Below are 19,174 nucleotides of genomic sequence, written 5' to 3'. Positions count from 1 at the left end.
GACCAAGTCGTGAGTTTGTACGTTTAAAAAAAAAAAAAAATTCCGGCAATGCCGACCAGGTGTATTGCTGCTGAATGCAGAAAAACACTTTTTGAAATGTACCAACTCACGACTTGGACGTACACGTACTTTGCACGTGTGTTTACTCTACGCATTGCAGGCAAAGTCTTACAGAAAAGATCTTGGTTTAATTAATATATTTTCAATAAAGGACAACTAAGTTTAAGCAACAATTATACATGTTCCATTAAAGTCACCTGGAAGTGGTATTTTTTCAAAATAAAGCTTTTGTCACTAATGTGGAATGTGAATAAACAGTTAACTAAGATTTTACAAATCAGTTCTTATGTTATTTACAAATTTAAGAGTAGACCCCGACCCGAGAGGGCGCTGTTCGTGACGTCAATCGAGGCAGACTTTGCCTGTAATGCGTAGAGTAAACACAATTGCAAAGTAAATGTACGGACCAAGTCGTGAGTTTGTACGTTTAAAAAAAAAAAAAAATTCCGGCAATGCCGACCAGGTGTATTGCTGCTGAATGCAGAAAAACACTTTTTGAAATGTACCAACTCACGACTTGGACGTACACGTACTTTGCACGTGTGTTTACTCTACGCATTGCAGGCAAAGTCTGCCTCGATTGACGTCACAAAAGGGGTAGGCGGAGTCAGCCCCCAAACAACTTTATGTATTATTTTTTAAACATATAAATCGTGACAAACAATTACTAAAAAAATTGTTTTATTGTTCGTAAGCATGTACTCTTATGTTTGAAAGAATTTTTTTTCCAGGTGACTTTAACTATTGACTAGGTTGTAAATAATTATCCGAAACCATCGTACGTTCAACCAGCAGTTATAATGTTGTTTGATAGATGCTTGTTATGCATATCAATAGGTCGTCGGGTGTGTTTATACATCCAGAGTAAATATCGGTTGGTTTCAACACTACGCGCCTGGCAAACATAAATACAATTTTAGATTTATGTAAACTATGTATTGAGCAGTGACGCCACGCCAAGATGAGTGCAATTGCTGGTGCTTAAAATGATACACAAAATAGTCTGCATATTATGTCGCAGTTTGGATTATTTAATTGTTATTTCGGCAATGTGTGAGGTTTTGACTATTGGTAACAGGATACAAAATACATATAATTTCCATAATTTATTATTGAAAGCTACATGATGGCGAAATGGTGAAGTGGTGATGGTGAGTGCTGGGGGGGGGGGGGCATCAGGATGTCAGTTGCTTCAAATCGTAAAGTGGCAGAACTATATTGAGTATTGGTTTGGCATGGGTATATCGATCCTTCATATGATAAAACACTTTAATTACCGGATGTTTCATGCATCAAGTCGAGGGGTTTAACAGGTTGGGGTTATAGGATGTACTCAATCAGAGAATGGCGCCGTAGTGGCCTTATAGTATACAAGAAAAAACACCGCATGTTTTTCATATTGCAGACTAAAAAACAGTGAACTTGAAAGCCAAGCTGAGTGAACTATCACCCAATTGTGTCTGTGTAGTGTGGTCATTCGAGACTGAGCGTAACTCGGTCAATAATATGCAACGCCAAATACAATTTGTTTGTTATAACTTTGCTCGAGGCATTCATATCACTTTCACCATTGTTGCAGCTCCAACTGTCACGGAAGAGAGATTTCCCAGCATGTATTGAAATAACCTGATGCAGACTTTTGTAAGCATTGTGGAGGACTGCTCCGGTTGTTCGGGCGGCCGCGTGTGTGTATATAGACACACAATACCATGCGCAGTGCACTTGAACTCGACTGTTGATCGGGGATGAGAGTGAGTGTTGTGCGTGACCCTTGATGATACACACAGAGACAGCGATGAGGAGGAGTTCATTGGATGCAGGCATACCGGGTCAAATCTACTCCATCGTCTGCCGTGGATATTGAAGACCCACCCGTACATCATCCTGATGGTGATGTGGTCTCTCTGTAGATCATTGCTTTTGTCAGCTCACTGCAACACTATATTATACCTTCCGTTAGTTCCGCCATAGCATCGTGTAGCACTGTGTGCAATTCATCATCATATTATAGCAATATTGTAATGCTATTCATGTTAATGGCACAGCTGTGAAGCATATACAACCGTGTAATAATCACGAGATAATTTTTATAGCCAAGGTGAGTTAATAAAATATGTTACGCTAACTTAAAAAAACTATATTTTGTTTTGGTCTGGTGATTTTTTTGTTTAATGGGGATTGGGTGGGAGAGGTTAGTGTTGACCACCAGTGTGGGGGGAAACTACGAGCGTTGCAAATTTTGATATGCAAATTTTTTATATGAATAATAATTATGCATGTTTTTAAAATAGTTCGAATTATTTTTACCCGGTGCGTATTGTTTGTTATTATTATATATTTTATGATAATGGAACCTAGTATGATGTTTTATTATAGGGCTATATCCGGTAAATAATGGTGCGTGCTATATTATGTGAACATCAATGGGTAATGTGCAGTGTTTTATTGTGCATTCTTATACTAGGCTACAAGGGGACCTGGCTGCAAAAAATGGGGATGATTTGTACTTTCACATAATAGACACCAAGAAAAAACAACAACCCAAACAATATGGTGTTAAAATAATACTTCTGGCAAAACAATTACATTAGTGTTATTTTAACACCATAACGACGTTAATTTTGATTCTCTCTAACTATGTAACAACACCAATGGTACCGTCAACTTTAACAACCGGAAACATGTTGCTAAAATAAAAAAATCACTGAGTGAAACAACATTTAAGAGCTACGCGAAAACATGACGTTCATGACGTAGTACATGAAAATTGAAAATTCGTTTTCTTAAAATAAACCTAACCGACTCATTAACCGTTTGGTGAACTGTCACGTAACCGCGGTTCAATCGAACACGCAAAAACGCTCAACCGATGACCAAAGCTCATAAACATAATATTTCTGTTTGGGGTCGCCAAAATGTTTCGTGACCGGTTTCTGGGTCAGTAATGACCTGGACCTAGTGTGTCAATCTGACCCAGAAATGGGTTAAACTGACATTTATTCTGTATAGGTGCAAACAAGATGGCGTCAAAAGGAGAACCAGCGGACAATGGGGAGCCAACGGTATCCTACCAAGGACCAGGCTACCAGAAAATTGCCACAAATGATGAGACAAAACATGGAGTAAAAGAGAAGGCAAAGAAGAGAGGTAGACCAGACTCCGCCAAGGTCCTGCTTCCGTTTAGACCAAGGTAAGACGTCGTTTAAAAGGACAAGAACAAGTTGACTCTACCTGTAAATTAAAGAAATACAAATTGCTTCGTTATCAGTCGAGTCATATCCGTATAAGATAACTTTTGTCCGAAACGTACATCTTGGCCTATATTATACTTGTCATCTCAAACGAAGTTGCCGCACAACGAACCACGTGACTTTTCCGATATAAATATTAAACATGATGTATTTGAAGTTCTTTGTCAGATCAATTCAACGATGTATAACACGTCATATATCATTTCTATTTACTCTTCTCGAGTGGTTATATTTACACGCTTGATAATAATGTTGATATCAGCCTAAAACACGATCATAGAGATTATACATGACAAGTGTTGGAATAAAAGACAACTCCAGGTGCGCCATGACAATGTGCTGAGACAACAGATCCCCGTCGGAGTCCGGGGACAGCTGGGGGCAGTCGGGTTTGCTCAGTGGTTTCTGTCCGTTCCTTTCACCTCTGTCCCTAGTTCGATTCCCGGACTGGAGCTTTGCATTATGTGGATGTGGTCTTCAGTCCATTACCACTGACTGCTTGGGTTTTCCCTTTAGGGGTTTCCTCCCATCCGGGTCTTAAACTGCAATTTCTTTTTTGTCTCCCCTACAAAAAGTTTGTGATGTTCCATCATCACCCTCTAGGATGCTTGCCGACTATAACAAGAACTACCCATTTTACGATCATCAGAACTTTAAATATTTTACGTCTTACTCTTCTCGTTTCTGGTCTTGATTTGCCAGTAAAGTATATTTATTTTTTCAAAAGACAGGCGGTGAAAACATCCGTATAGACCTACATCAGTGAATTTAAATAGCAATTTTTATAGACAATTATGCATGGTTGTGTGTTTCTTCTGATGACCGCATTAAAAAGGTACAACGTCTAAAGGGTTAATCTTGAAGGAAAATATTGACTGGGATTTGAAGCTTGCTTATGATTTCTTAGTTATTAGGCACCGGGAATCATATAACTTGCTTCATATACATCGGATTGGTACGGATTTTATTTCTGCAATTAAACACAAAACGGGTACCATCATTAATAACATTGTACTTTGCCCCTTTTAGGTGCAAGCCTCATTAGCATAGTAGTGAGAATCATGCTAATTACTCACACATACAATGTAGGCATGCAATTATGTCCGCTATGCAATACTATCCGGAGGACATTATTGCATATGCAATAATGCCCGCCGGACGGTTCTGCATATGCAATCGTGTCCGCTCGGACGCTGCTGCATAATGCAAATTGTGTCCATTTGCATATGCAGTTGTGTCATCCCCCGTGCAAAACTGTCCTTGCAGTAAATTAAACGCCCGTGGTCGACGGAACATATCGCAATTTTTTTACATGCTAAGTGCATGTCATGAATGACATGTAAAATGTTCGGCCGTTGGGTATTCGCTGCAGTCATAAAATACGTGAATATTCATGCTTCATAATGCTTATACGTAGGTTCAGTGCATGCACGCACATACATGTATGTACATGTACCGGACGGTTTTTCCATAGCCCCGGACACGATTGCATATGCAAAAGTGTCCGGAGCGGACAGTATTGCATGGCGGACACAATTGCATCTGACACCAGACCTACACGTAGGCAAACGCGTATGCATCAGCCGGCCCCAATAAAAAAAACGTGATAATTTTGAAAATCAGAGTGACCTTTTGAGCAAGCGCGATCTGTGCAAATGGTTCACTTTCCCTGCCATTGTTTTATTTTCAAAGGCTTCAGGCTAGGTCATTCTGGGTTTTTCTCCTTCTGAGCTTTGCTTGTTATGCCTAGTTTAAATTTTCCCCCAATATTTACCAATAATTTAATTTAATCAACACGCATTTTCCCCAATCCCACTCAAAACCCTATCATGTCTAGATTTCCTTCCTTCGTAGCTAAGCTTATTACCGGAAAATAAAAATGAAGTTTCGTTTACACACGATTTGTTTTTCTCACTCGGATTCGTTTCAGTCATATTCCGTTGATAGGCATACAACTTACACACTTAAATTTCTAAATCCGAAATGTTGTCCACCGTAGCTAAACTTATGGTGGAACAAAGTTTTACGAAAATGAATGAGTCTTGCGGCCTAATGAAATTGAACGTGACACTATTGGTAATTACTCAAAATTATTATTATAATAAAAGTTACTTGGTGACGAGTTATGGGGAGAGGTTGAACATGTGAGAAATGGCTACCTCTAAAGTGATATAGTTTTCGAGAAAGAAGTAATTGTCTACGAATTTGATTTTGAGACCTCAGATTTAGAATTTGAGGTTTCGAAATCAACCATCTAAAAGCACCTTCGTGTGACAAGGGTTTATTTTTTCTTTCAATATTATTTCGTAACTTCGACGACCAATGAGCTCAAATTTGTACAGTTTTGTTATTTTATGCATATGTTGAGGTACACCAAGTGAGAAGATTGGCCTTTGACAATGACCAATAGTGTCCAATGTCTTTAAGTGGATGCTGTGAAATTTAATTAGGGCCTACTCATTTTGACTGAATCAACGGAGTGTTTATTTTCAAGCGAAATTGATTGGCCCGCCGGGTGTCAGTTTTTTGTGCGTGTGGCCTATTGAATTGTCCTTGAACACCAACTCTTACAGAAAGTCCTATAATAGGCGAAATGCCTATTTAGAAATAACTATATATTTATTATTTAAATATGTTTTTTAGGATTCTCATAGATTTTTCGTCACTTCTTTGATAAGATTCTTAGTTGTTTACTGGGAAAGCCTTGATACATATTTCTTATCATCGTTTCTTGACTAGGAATAAGAAGAGAAGTCCAATGGATACCTCAGGTTTGATCAGTACAATGCTGTACTCGTTCTTTACAGCCATTTACTGGAAATCACATCGTAAAGGAATTACCCAAGAGTCTCTGATGTATCTCATGTCAGACAGGGAAGCAGCCGCCCGCAACAGCCACAGGTAAAATTATAATTAAAATCTGCCCAAGCAATTCTAAAGAAAATGTCTTATTAGAAAGAAAAACAAACCATTGGCCTACAGAGGAAGGGGAGGGGGATGGGGGGGACTGATCGCGATAGTTAGTATATTTTTAAATGTTAAAACGACTTGCACAAGTTTAGCAAATCGCAGACGGCATCGCATAACACGACACTCTCCTAGACGACTCTAAGCCGATTCTCACAGAAGAATTGAAGCCGTCGTTGGTGTCTGACTAAATTTACGAATTGTCAGCTCTAGGCGCGCGGTGATTCTCCCCGTGCCACACTTTATGGAGTAACAAGTCAGATACAAATTCACTTTTAAGGTGTACACAATGCCGCTGTATTTTATTAAAACTAGAAGTGTTTGTCTGCTTATAGGTTGGAGAGGTTATGGGAAGAGGAACTGGCCAAGAAGGGGGAGAAAGAGGCGTCGTTTAAGAGAGCTGTGCTCCGCTTTGTACGGACGCGTGTTCTGATGTCGTGTGCGGTGCAAATCATCGCCAACAGCAGTGGTTTCCTACTCACGGTAAACGAACCCACCCGGTCACCAACTCACAATCACTTGACAACTTGTGAACATTTAATTAATTTCTCCCTATGGTAAAGGACATTCTGCCACACCACCCCATATTTTTTACTGCAAATTATTATGTTAGCATACTGGGAATACTGTTTCAATGATCTATGATTATGAATGAGTTTTGAGTATTTTTGTGAGGAAAAAAAAACATCAAAAAACTAAAAAGTGGCAGTCAATATATTTGTACCGCCCTCTTGTTGTTGGTCGGATTTGATGTAAATCAAAACAAAACTGTATAATTTTATGATTTTATTGTCACGTTTATCAATTTTACTTTGTCTATGTATTAGGACTATTTACATTTATTTTGATTGCCTGTGTGTTTTTAATCCCCCCACATGAACAACAAAATATTTCATTCAAAAAATAAAACACCAATGTATTAAAAGAAAAGTAACAATTAAACAAAATTATAAAAATAGAAATTAAATTTCCAAAATATTGAAACTAAAATAAAATTAACTGAAATGACCCAAATAAAATAAACAAGGAATAAATTCTGTATGGCGCCCCCACTTTTTCACTCATTTTTACAAAGAGGGCAATCTCATTGAGGTAAATTAGATACTATTTCATATCGAGTGAAGAGTGAAAAAGGGGTGGCACCATACAGAAACTTTTCATAAACAAGGTAGTGTTTTCTACTCAGAAACATTAAACAAATTGATTTTATTAAGTAAACAATACATAAAACTTTGCTCCCCTTCTTCAGGCCTATCTTCTTTACCTGGCGATTATTTATCTGGAGAGTCCAGAAAGCTCCATTGGTTATTCCATCACTCTTGGTTTTGGAATATTCCTGGCAACGGTCGTCCGAGTCATGGGAAACAATTTTGTATTCTACATTAATATCCGAAGTGCCGTACGTCTACGAAGTGCTCTTATGCTTTTGATTTATCGTAAAGTGGCGAGGCTGCGGAGCACCTCCAAAGTGTCTGTTGGCGAGGTAAGCAAAACAAAAATAATCTTTTTAAGTTATGAAATTGTGTATTAAAACTGTTGCAATTTCTGGTTTTCAAACAACACTTTTATTTATTAAAATATGTGTTTTTTTGTCCGGCCAAGTTGCGCTTTAACCTTATATTATTTATCCTGTTTGGTTTCTAATTATTAATGAGATCATCTCAGAAAACAAGATCATATAATATTCCCATTTCTAACAAAAAAGTGTATGTTCTTTTCAAGCTAAGTATTCAACTTAAACACCTCACTTTATTACCCCTGTTTATCAATACCTCAGCGTAAACTAAATAATCTCAGCTCTGGCAGCCAACTCGGGCACTAAAACTATCTCTGCACTAACTCGTCTTAACTCTTTTTACCCCCATCAGATGGTGAACATATGTGTGAATGACATCCAGCGATTGCACGACTCCATGCTCTTTGGACCTCTTCTCTTCTCTTTTCCAATATTCTTTCTTTTTATCTTCACTGGCGTCGTCTTTGTGATTGGACCCATCCCAGCTCTGGTCGGCATGGCAACGCTCATCTTTTTCTTCTCCATCCAGGTTTGTTAATAAAGAGTAGTGTATCTTTTCCGTAGTAATTTTTAAAAATCATAATTATGGACCCAAATCTGCAGCCACCATTATAGAAACACCAAGGCAAATCCCTTCTCTTAATGATAAATGCACTGGGTTCTTTTAAGGGCATTTTACACAGCACAAGGGATCTTAGGAAGTGGTTGGTACCCACCCACTGTCACCTTGCTAAGTGTAGATAAATGCTACATTCTTAAAAGAAATAAACTGTACCTTTTTTTCTTTACAAAAGGCTTTTCTGGCGAAGATCAACGTTCGAATCCGCCAGAAGTGTGTGGTGTTTACAGATCAGAGGACTCGTCTGATGAACGAGCTTTTGAACTGCATCAAACTGGTCAAGATGTACTCCTGGGAGGAATCATTTGCTAAGAAGATTACTGGTGAGTAGCCTTGCTCAAGGCAGTCCAATTATTCACTCCGAAGAAGATTGCTGGTGAGTAGCCTTGCTCAAGGCAGTCCAATTATTCACTCCGAAAAAAGACTGCCGCTGTATAAAAACCCACCCGTATTCACTGTGCGTAACATCGCACGACACGATGCCCCCGTACACTATCCGCATGCATTGGCCGTCAGGCCGACAGCCTTGTAGGGTCTGTGTTAAAGCCACTGACCTCATTACTATAATAAGCGAAGAGTTTCCACGGTCAGCTCATTACCATAATGCCCGTGAAAGACGAGACATGTTTACATCACACACCACCACCACGGACGCTCAGCGAGCATGATAGGGTCCAAAGGTCGTGATAAGGGAAGTGCGTGATTGGACGTCAAAAAGAATAATTCATTTGCCTCACATCCTGTGTTGTCTGATAGGTCTGACGAAAGATATACATATTCATGAACTGCATACTAGCATATCCGGGAGCCCCCCCCCATTTTTTTCCACGAGTGGACATTTTTTCATGAAACACATTAAACCCGGAAGTTACAGACCCGACAAGGCTGTCGGCCTGACGGCCTCCGCATGCGGTTAGTGGTACGAGTGCGGATGACTTGTGTGCACAGTAGTCGTACGATGTGAGTGTGTATACGGGTGGGTCACGCGGTGTGATCGCACGCACCACGCACAGGGTATACGGGTGGGTTTACAGCGACGTCTTTTCGGAACGAATAATGCGACTGCCTTGAGCAAGGCTAGCTGGTGAGAAAAGAAGAAAACACTTCTGTTGTTTGTTATTGATGAGATATCACTTAAAACATTACATGGTCACAAACAGCAACCTCAATGTGAGGGCTACATTTAACTCATTTAGGCTGCCAACCTGAATCAACTGTCACCAAGGGCATATTGCCACCAACTGCTGGGGCTGAAACAGGGTTTTCCCTTTCAGAGTTGATAAGGATGTATAAAGCATGGGTATCGCCCACTAAGAGCCTGCCTGGTAGAGCAGAGTGTTGTCAATCCAGAGGTTCAGGTTCAAGTCCCGCTCTTGTACATTTTGTTTTTGTTTAACCCCAAATTTATATAGAGAAGATGATTTTCTATACAAACTCATCTGAGATGTTATGATAATAGTTTAATTTATTACTTTGCTATTCAGACATTAGAAGTAACGAGAAGAAATATCTGACAAGATCAGGAATACTGCAATGCTTTACCGTGGGTCTGTCAATCACCATAACTACTGCCATTGTCCTGGCCTCAATCGTCACTTATAGTCTACTTGGAAACGTTGTCAAGGCCTCTACGGTAAGCGGTATGGGGCTGGTCGGGTCGATGTAGGGTATCCTTCCTCCCCATTGCACCTCGATTCTGTGGATAGGGTTTTCAGTCCCTACCTGATTGCATGGGTTTACCCAGGAATAATTATCTACTAGTGTTTTCCCCCCACCTCTAAAACTGAAACTTCCTTTCTTGTCTTCTCTCCTTGTGGGTTCTTGGCTTAGCAAGGTGATTAAATGAGTATAGTGATAAGAAAAAATGTTCGACACAACTTTAACAGTTGAACTGTTGCAATTTGAAAAAGCACTAAGAGAAAATTTATCTCATTTGTATTATGGGTAAGTATTCTTTAATAATCAACAGAATTTATCAGACTGGAAGTCACCATTTGAGCACAAACAAAAGACCCCTAGACCATCATTGAGTTTGCTGTCCCAATGCTAAAATGACTTGCCATGAGCCCTGAATTTTCTTTCCTTATGACACAAGTGGCGTGATTGGTTCAGCTAGGATTAATTACAACCAACTGTCAGAGTTTTGTTCGCATCTCTTATGACCTTGAACTTCGGTGATTTGAATTTTAATTGTTTCATTATTTCCTCATCAGGCTTTTACCTTGGTACACCTGTTTGGAAGTCTGACTGGTACCTTGTTTGTCATCCCATTGGCTCTCAAGCCAATATCAGAATCTGTCGTCGCATTGAGACGCATCCAGGTAGGGCTTGTAAAACAAGGTGTATATTTAATGATGAGTTGTGTTGTCAACCGAACTCAGGCTCTGGTGTTTTGGTCAGCAGGGTGGGGATCCAAATCCTGAGACTTGGGACCACACTCTGCTGATCAGGGACACCAGAGCTTCAGTCATGTCGGTCCAGTGTGCTTAACCACTCGACCATGACACACCACTGACTTATAAAAAATGATCAGTGTGCAAGTTGAGTGATGTAGTTTAACTGTTTTCTTGAGAATATGGGAGATTGTCTGCCGATTTTTTTTGTTCTTGCTACAGGACTGATCTCATAATGCAATGATGAATGGCAAAACTATAGGAGATGTCCCTCTCTTAAGATGAGATACTGGACACAGAAAACAAAATCATTTAAAGAAACCCGACAGAAAAATTTTAATATTTTTTTGATTCTTGTTTTTATGCTGTTCAGCCGATTTTGTTGATGGATGAGAGCAACCATGACTGGGCCTTGCCCGAAAGCTCAGACAATGCCATTGAGGTTAAAGATGCTTCCTTCAGCTGGGATGCTCCGCCCAACTCCAACTCCCAGTCGAATAACAATGATCCAGGGAATGGCAAACCAGCAACCACAAAGTACACCCTGGTCAAGCAAGAAGTGGATGAAGAGAACAAAGATGCGAAGAATGAATTGAAGGAGGAAGGGAAGGAGGCAGCAGCGTCTGATGGTTTGCTGGTGGAGGAGACGAGGCCAACAGCGTCTGGAGTCACACTCAAGAACATCAATCTCAATGTTCCTAGAGTGAGTGCTCTCTGTTCAACCCAGTCAGTTTCCCTTGTGGTTTATTACTTTGTCTATGTGATTGTAAATTTTTAACATTGTTTTGTTGTTGTTGTTTACAGTCTCATCTGATAGGCATCTGCGGCTCTGTCGGGAGCGGGAAAAGTTCCTTTCTGAATTGTCTGATGGATCAGATGAACCTACTAAAGGGGGACATCGCTTTGAAAGGATCCTTTGCTTTTGCTTCACAACAGGTGATTATGATCTTTAGGATACTCAACAGGGTTCAACAAATGCCACTCAAGTCATTTGCCACTTCTTTTTCATTCATGAAGTCAGGAAAGTACTGGGTATAGTGTGCTCAATACACATCGGTGTTAGGGTAAAAACTAATTGTATTGAGAGGTAACATAGAATAATAAAAAACTGCTCAAAATCCTGTTATGACTAAACCGTTTTAAAACATTGAATTTAGGAACAACATGTATTGTTTTACTCGTCTCTCAAAAACTATTGCAATTCCAGCACAACAATGTAAAAGGGAGTTTCCCACAGTGAGCAACCTAATACCATGTCTGATGCGTGCAATCGGTGAACATGTAATAGGCACTGGATGCCTGACAATGTAAATTGTAGAACAAAAATTTGATACTAATTTTTAATCTCCTTAACTATATATTTTTTCAAGGCTTGGATTACCAATGCAACTGTTCGAGACAACATTTTATTTGGTGAAGAATACAATGAGGAGAGATACAAGAAAGCCATCTTCTCTTGCTGCTTGGAAAGAGACTTAGAAATCATGTCAGATGGAGACCAAACAGAGGTTTGTATACTTTCAAGAAATGTCAGTCTTTGGGATCAAGTTTTGGTCTTGATGTTTGTGTCCTCAAAAACCAGTCATGAGTTTACTGTGTTTGCTATAATCACTGGTCTTTGGCTTGCTGGTCTGTGTAATTTTTTAGCCTTGGACCAATAAGCTTTGCCTCTTCATAAATCAACCTGTATATTTTCATTGGTCATGTTGGTTTCAATCTTATACTCTTAGATCGGTGAGCGAGGAGTGAATGTTAGTGGTGGGCAGAAGCAGCGGATTAGTCTGGCTCGAGCGTATTACTCAGATCGTGATATCTATCTTCTAGATGATCCATTGAGTGCTGTAGATGCACACGTTGGTAAACACATCTTTAATCATTGCATCAATGGAGTACTACGAGGGAAGACAATCTTGTTTGTAACTCATCAACTACAGGTGAATATAATAGTTCTAGTATCCTTCCATTTTATTAAAAGAGTCATGCCGTGTTGTGGTCGAGTGGTCTAGTTCACCGGACCCAAGCTCTGGTGTTGTCAGCAGCAGAGTGTGGGTTTGAATCCAGTTCATGCCTCTTGAGCCTTTGATCAAGGCACTAGACCTTTCCCTCTCACGTGTTGTGGTCGAGTGGTCTAGTTCACTGGACCTAAGCTCTGGTGTTGTCAGCAGCAGAGTGTGGGTTTGAATCCAGTTCATGCCTCTTAAACCTTTGATCAAGGCACTAAACCTTTCCCTCTCACGTGTTGTGGCTGAGCGGTCTAGTTCACTGGACCTAAGCTCTGGTGTTGTCAGCAGCAGAGTGTGGGTTTGAATCCAGTTCATGCCTCTTGAGCCTTTGATCAAGGCACTAGACCTTTCCCTCTCACGCGTTGTGGTCGAGTGGTCTAGTTCACTGGACCTAAGCTCTGGTGTTGTCAGCAGCAGAGTGTGGGTCCTTTGTGCCCTTAATCAAGGCATTTAACCATAATTGCTGTGTAAAAAGTTGGGAAGGTAGTGTATTCTGCTCTACCAGCCAGGCTCCTAGTGGATGATACCCCATGCCTACATCATTACAGACTGTAAGGACTAACCCTTCTTCAGCCCATGGAGTAGGTGGCAATGTGCCTATGGTGGTAGTAGCCCTCTCCTAGTGCAGTCTGCTCTACCAGCCAGGCTCCTAGTGGTTGATACCCCATGCCTACATCATTACCGACTGTAAGGAGTAACCCTTCTTCAGCCCCAGGAGTAGCTGGTGGCGACGTACCCCTGTGAAAGATGATTTTGTCCTTTGCCCCCAAAAATGGTGATGCAACTTGAAATCCATGTATATAGACTTTATAGTACAAAGTTTTTTTATTTACAAAGTCTATTAAATAATATATCTATTTCAAGTCGTTATAAGAAATATGTAACCTTCATTTTAAATTTGGACAGTATCTTTGTGACTGCGACTACATTGTGTTGATGAGAGACGGCGCCATAGCAGAGCAAGGCACTCATGATAGCCTTATCCAAGCTGACATGGAATATGCCCGCCTCCTTGAGACATTCCACGGCAAGGGAGAAGAGGATGAAGAAGATGTCAACGATGATATCCCACCTAAGGAGGAAGACATCGTTGATGATAAGGTGATGGCAGATGCGGGAGATGAAATTAAGGAGCACCAAGATGAAGATGTCAATGATGGTGTGGAAGAGGACAAGGAAGTTACCGAAGTTTGTAAGCAGTTTTACAAATCTCTGGGACTGGGACGTTGGATGGGGAAAATGTAGAAATAATTGAGTCATACAAAATCAGAATTGTCATGTCATATTTGGCTTTAGCTTGGAATCAAACCAGGGCCATAGATCGTCTCTTTTTTGTATGTTTGTTTAGATGATCTTCCTGTCAACTTGGTGAAGCTCAAACAAGGGGATATAAACACCAAGCTGGCAAACAGCCATCTCTCATTTTTAAAGTTGGTTTAACATCTATGATTATGAAGTGCAAAAATCAAGAAATTGTGATTCAGTAAAACAAAACAAAAAAACACCCAACAATAACTGTTGTAGTCATTGCAGGCCTTGAACTTGACCTTTAAAGGGGCACAGCAATATTCCTCTGGTAAGGGGCCTGTATTGTGAAGGATTCGAACCCACATCCCTGTGATTGCAAATCCTGCAGTTTTAGAGGTCAGCTCTTAACACACTAGCCACCTATGCCAATAATGCTATACAGTTTGTTGTTCTTGTTTATTGTTGCAGTGAAACTCATTGGGACAGAGAGTGAAGGAGAGGGGACTGTTGCTTACGCTACCTACCAGAGCTTCGTTCGATTCACTGGGGGTAGATTCTGGGCCTTCCTGGTCCCTCTCTTGATGTTTCTGACCATGTTGTCATCCGTTGCAACAAGTATATGGCTGTCAATTTGGATTCAGGCTGTAACTGTCTGGGACGACACACCAGTAAGTGATGCACACTGAGTTTCAATAGTGGGTTGGGGGCTAGTCTTTGGGTTCAGGCTGTAACTGTCTGGGACGACACACCAGTAAGTGATGCACGATGAGTTTCAATAGGGGGTTGGGGGTTAGTCTTTGGGTTCAGGCTGTAACTGTCTGGGACGACACACCAGTAAGTGATGCACACTGAGTTTCAATAGGGGGTTGGGGGTTAGTCTTTGGATTCAGGCTGTAACTGTCTGGGACGACACACCAGTAAGTGATGCACGATGAGTTTCAATAGGGGGTTGGGGGTTAGTCTTTGGATTCAGGCTGTAACTGTCTGGGACGACACACCAGTAAGTGATGCACACTGAGTTTCAATAGGGGGTTGGGGGTTAGTCTTTGGGTTCAGGCTGTAACTGTCTGGGACGACACACCAGTAAGTGGTGCACACTGAGTTTCAATAGGGGGTTGGGGGTTAGTCTTTGGGTTGGAAATGGGATAAAGGTTGAGGGTCTGGGATTGAAGGACAGAGATTAGATCAACTCTTAAGTTCTGGCAATAGAGTAAATTGGAACCATCTCAACACCCCTCTGCTTGAACTATAGAGATTGTTATTGCAAGTTATTTTTATTGCACCAATGTGGTTCTGAATACTCCTAAGGAATTTAGTGTAAGCGTTTGGAACTTTTGAGTTTTTGTTGTTGGACATGGTTAATTCACGTGTAAAGAGCTTTGATACTTAGTTACAATTCCCTGTTTTTTGTGTCATTGGGATGCGCTGTATTTAGGTTTGCTTTGGGGTTGGATAGGGCTAGTGTTTGTGTGTTTTCTTTCATGTGGGGATGGTTGCAGGGTTTGGTTGGGGTTAGGTTTAGTTTTTGGGGATTAATGATGGTTTTCTTAGTTGGGGTTAGCATTGGGAGTCAGGAATTCTACATTAACCATTGTTTGCATGTAGTCTTGCTCTCAACCTTTGTGCCATTTATTTACATTTGTTCTCAACCTCACACTTACTCTTTGCATAATCCCCAAACCAGATGCCATCTTTCGCCCCCAACCTCACACTTACTCTTTGCATAATCCCCAAACCAGATGCCATCTTCCGCCCCCAACCTCACACTTACTCTTTGCATAATCCCCAAACCAGATGCCATCTTCCGCCCCCAACCTCACACTTACTCTTTGCATAATCCCCAAACCAGATGCCATCTTCCGCCCCCAACCTCACACTTACTCTTTGCATAATCCCCAAACCAGATGCCATCTTCCGCCCCCAACCTCACACTTACTCTTTGCATAATCCCCAAACCAGATGCCATCTTCCGCCCCCAACCTCACACTTACTCTTTGCATAATCTCCAAACCAGATGCCATCTTCCGCCCCCAACCTCACACTTACTCTTTGCATAATCTCCAAACCAGATGCCATCTTCCGCCCCCAACCTCACACTTACTCTTTGCATAATCTCCAAACCAGATGCCATCTTCCGCCCCCAACCTCACACTTACTCTTTGCATAATCTCCAAACCAGATGCCATCTTCCGCCCCCAACCTCACACTTACTCTTTGCATAATCCCCAAACCAGATGCCATCTTCCGCCCCCAACCTCACACTTACTCTTTGCATAATCCCCAAACCAGATGCCATCTTCCGCCCCCAACCTCACACTTACTCTTTGCATAATCTCCAAACCAGATGCCATCTTCCGCCCCCAACCTCACACTTACTCTTTGCATAATCTCCAAACCAGATGCCATCTTCCGCCCCCAACCTCACACTTACTCTTTGCATAATCTCCAAACCAGATGCAATCTTTTGCCCCCAACCTCACCAGAGATTCACTACCATGGAGCTCCACTCCCCTCATGAATAATTCATTAAGTGATGTCATCAATGGGACCAGTGTTGACTATGATGATGACTATTACATTGACTCCACCCTTGGGACCCCCTCAGCCCAAGATGAGGGCGTCATGATCTTCTTTATCTCCGTCTATGTTGGGATTTTTGTCTTGACTTGGTTCATCCTCTTCGTGGCCTGCTGCATCTTTATTAAGGTTAGTTAAAAAAAGAATAAAAACAAATGCTAAAACCTTAATGGGAAAGTATATGTTGATTTTTGGATTAATGCTATTACAGCAATTAACATTGTGCCCTGTGCTTTTGCCATGGTGCCCTTTGCAAAGTTCTAATACAAATTGAAATTTACCAAAGAAATACCCCTTACCAGAGGAACAAAACTCAAGGCGTGTAAAAAAGTAGATTATACAGTAAAACTAGCCTGTGATAATTTCTATTTCAAAAGGTGGTTGCATTTTTAGATAGCGTAGAAAATCCGGAGCGAACATGTCTATGCAGGAAGAAGAATCCCTAATAGGAGTACAATTCAATTCAATTCAATTAAAAAAACTTTTATCATCCTTTAAATTAAAGTTTTTTGAATTGAACTTGATTGAATACGCAATCATAGAAACGTTCACGACAGTGATGCTTTTTCAGATTCAAATTTGATAATGCTTCATACTTTCTCAAGCCAAAAAGTTTATACACTTTTAGCCAGTTATAGGTCGGTTAGAAGATTTTGTTTATTGAAGCTAAAGCATAGGAATTAATTATACTTATTTGGATCTTATTGCACTGATGCAATGAATAGATGTGATCTAATCAGTGAGCTAGCAATATTTAGTCTGAGACTTAAAATATTACCAAACTTTTTTTTTTTTTCTCTTTCAACAGACTGTATTACGAGCGACTACACGAATCCATGATAGACTACTGCGTAAGATAATGCGGTGTCCAATGGCATTCTTTGACACTACACCACTGGGTCGTATTCTCAACAGATTCTCCAAAGATATGGATGAAGGTAAAGATTGGCTCATTCTTGGGTTTGAAATAAGAAGAATAAAACATGGAGAAAGGATAACAAACAGTGATTGAAAGGTAGGGTCGTATTGATAAGTGACTTATCAATACGACCATACCTTTAAATCACTGTTTGTAAGTACTCCAAAAAAGTAAATGACCATAAAAACTTACTTGGTGAGATGCAATGCACCTCTTGAGAAAGGCCTCTTAAGATTGATATGGTTCGGACAATATTTCAATTAAAAAACATTTGAACTGAGAACTTGTTATATTTCTTTAACTTTTGACCTTGATTCTCAATTGGTGCACAGTGGATGTGATGTTTTTTTAATCCTGTTTGTTTGCCAATCAGTCCATCAATAGTTGTCGCGTTGATTCTCATTTGGTCCACAGTGGATATGATGTTACCCATATATCTCCAGCGCTGCCTGCTCTTCCTTAGTGTTCTCTTCTTGCTCCAGCTCGTCATTATCTTCATCTTCCCTCTCTACCTTGCTGCCTTCGCTGTCGTTATTGTCATCGGGCTGGTCCTCTATATCATCTTCCGCAAGGGCTACTGCCAGATCAAGAGGATGGACAACACTAGTCGTTCTAAGGTTGTGTCTCATATATCAGCAACGATGCAGGGATTAACCACCATCAAGGCATATGGACAAGGCCAGAGGTTCATCAACAGGTAAGTCTCATCCCCTTACCTGAGTGGTAATAAGTAAAACTCCCGCTCCAGTAAATTTTTCTTTTTTCAAACCCAAACTATTGTTATTATTGTATATTTCATAAACCATTTATTGACCAGGGATCATTGTCTTAGCCTGCTCCTTAATGAACGTGTTTTTGTTTTACCCAGGTTCGAGAAGTTGCTTGACACAAACTCCTTGATCATGGAATTGTTTAGTATGGCACCGAGATGGACTGCTGCTCGCATGGACCTGATGTCCTCGACACTCGTCTTATTTCTTGCTCTTCTTATTCTATTGAATAAGGAGAATATATTCTCAGCAGCCATTGCTGCCATGGCTCTACAGCAAGCTATTGGGGTAAGAAACAGGTTGCCATTTTACTTTACAATCTCAGATTCAACTTTTGGGGCATAAAAACTGATATATATTTTACATAACCACAATACTTAAAAATGTGTACATTAAGTGTAGCCTGCCTCCCATGTCCAAGTGGGGTGTGAACAGCTCTTTGTCCAAGTTGACCTTGAGCAGCCCATCGTCGACTTTGGTCAAACACTTTTAAACTCTAACAGTTACAGACACTAAGTTTGTGTTTGTTCTTTTTACTGCTACAGCTTTCAGGTGGACTCCTTCAAGAGGTCTTGATTGCCTGCACACAGACTGAGAGCTCATTCCTATCTGTAGAGAGAATGCTGGAGTATATTCAGGTAAGAATACATCTTGGTCATTTACACAGTGTCATATGTTTGTTTCTTGAAACAAATCACCGCAGATTATTCTTGGTTCAGACACTAAGAGTCTAAGACTTTGACTGAAGTGAGACATAGGCTTAACTTTGTTGACTTCTAAGACCTACTTTGAAATACTTGGAACTTGATTGGAGATTTGCCCTGAAAGATTTGGGACTTAACTTGAATTTA

The 19,174-nt window shown here is 40.5% G+C and overlaps 1 protein-coding gene across 1 annotated transcript in view; it reads left to right on the top strand.

Annotated features, from left to right (window-relative positions):
* The first annotated feature begins 1,442 nt into the window (after nucleotides 1-1,442).
* LOC117298494 (multidrug resistance-associated protein 5-like) overlaps nucleotides 1,443-19,174 on the top strand; it is a 24,210-nt gene continuing 6,478 nt past the window's right edge. Inside the window, exons 1-20 of the mRNA XM_033781777.1 lie at nucleotides 1,443-2,158; nucleotides 3,070-3,250; nucleotides 6,051-6,212; nucleotides 6,614-6,761; nucleotides 7,528-7,761; nucleotides 8,147-8,323; nucleotides 8,589-8,736; nucleotides 9,898-10,046; nucleotides 10,627-10,734; nucleotides 11,180-11,509; nucleotides 11,611-11,742; nucleotides 12,177-12,314; nucleotides 12,537-12,740; nucleotides 13,716-14,001; nucleotides 14,526-14,725; nucleotides 16,512-16,763; nucleotides 17,443-17,572; nucleotides 17,968-18,250; nucleotides 18,422-18,611; nucleotides 18,869-18,961. Coding sequence (XP_033637668.1) covers nucleotides 3,081-3,250; nucleotides 6,051-6,212; nucleotides 6,614-6,761; nucleotides 7,528-7,761; nucleotides 8,147-8,323; nucleotides 8,589-8,736; nucleotides 9,898-10,046; nucleotides 10,627-10,734; nucleotides 11,180-11,509; nucleotides 11,611-11,742; nucleotides 12,177-12,314; nucleotides 12,537-12,740; nucleotides 13,716-14,001; nucleotides 14,526-14,725; nucleotides 16,512-16,763; nucleotides 17,443-17,572; nucleotides 17,968-18,250; nucleotides 18,422-18,611; nucleotides 18,869-18,961 — 3,534 coding nt within the window. The 5' untranslated portion in view covers nucleotides 1,443-2,158; nucleotides 3,070-3,080. The remainder of the gene's footprint in view (nucleotides 2,159-3,069; nucleotides 3,251-6,050; nucleotides 6,213-6,613; nucleotides 6,762-7,527; nucleotides 7,762-8,146; nucleotides 8,324-8,588; nucleotides 8,737-9,897; nucleotides 10,047-10,626; nucleotides 10,735-11,179; nucleotides 11,510-11,610; nucleotides 11,743-12,176; nucleotides 12,315-12,536; nucleotides 12,741-13,715; nucleotides 14,002-14,525; nucleotides 14,726-16,511; nucleotides 16,764-17,442; nucleotides 17,573-17,967; nucleotides 18,251-18,421; nucleotides 18,612-18,868; nucleotides 18,962-19,174) is intronic.

Source organism: Asterias rubens, chromosome 13, assembly GCF_902459465.1.
Source record: "Asterias rubens chromosome 13, eAstRub1.3, whole genome shotgun sequence".
Lineage (NCBI taxonomy): Eukaryota > Metazoa > Echinodermata > Asteroidea > Forcipulatida > Asteriidae > Asterias > Asterias rubens.
The sequence above is the reverse complement of the archived record's forward strand: the minus strand, read 5'-3'. Positions and strand labels throughout refer to the sequence as shown.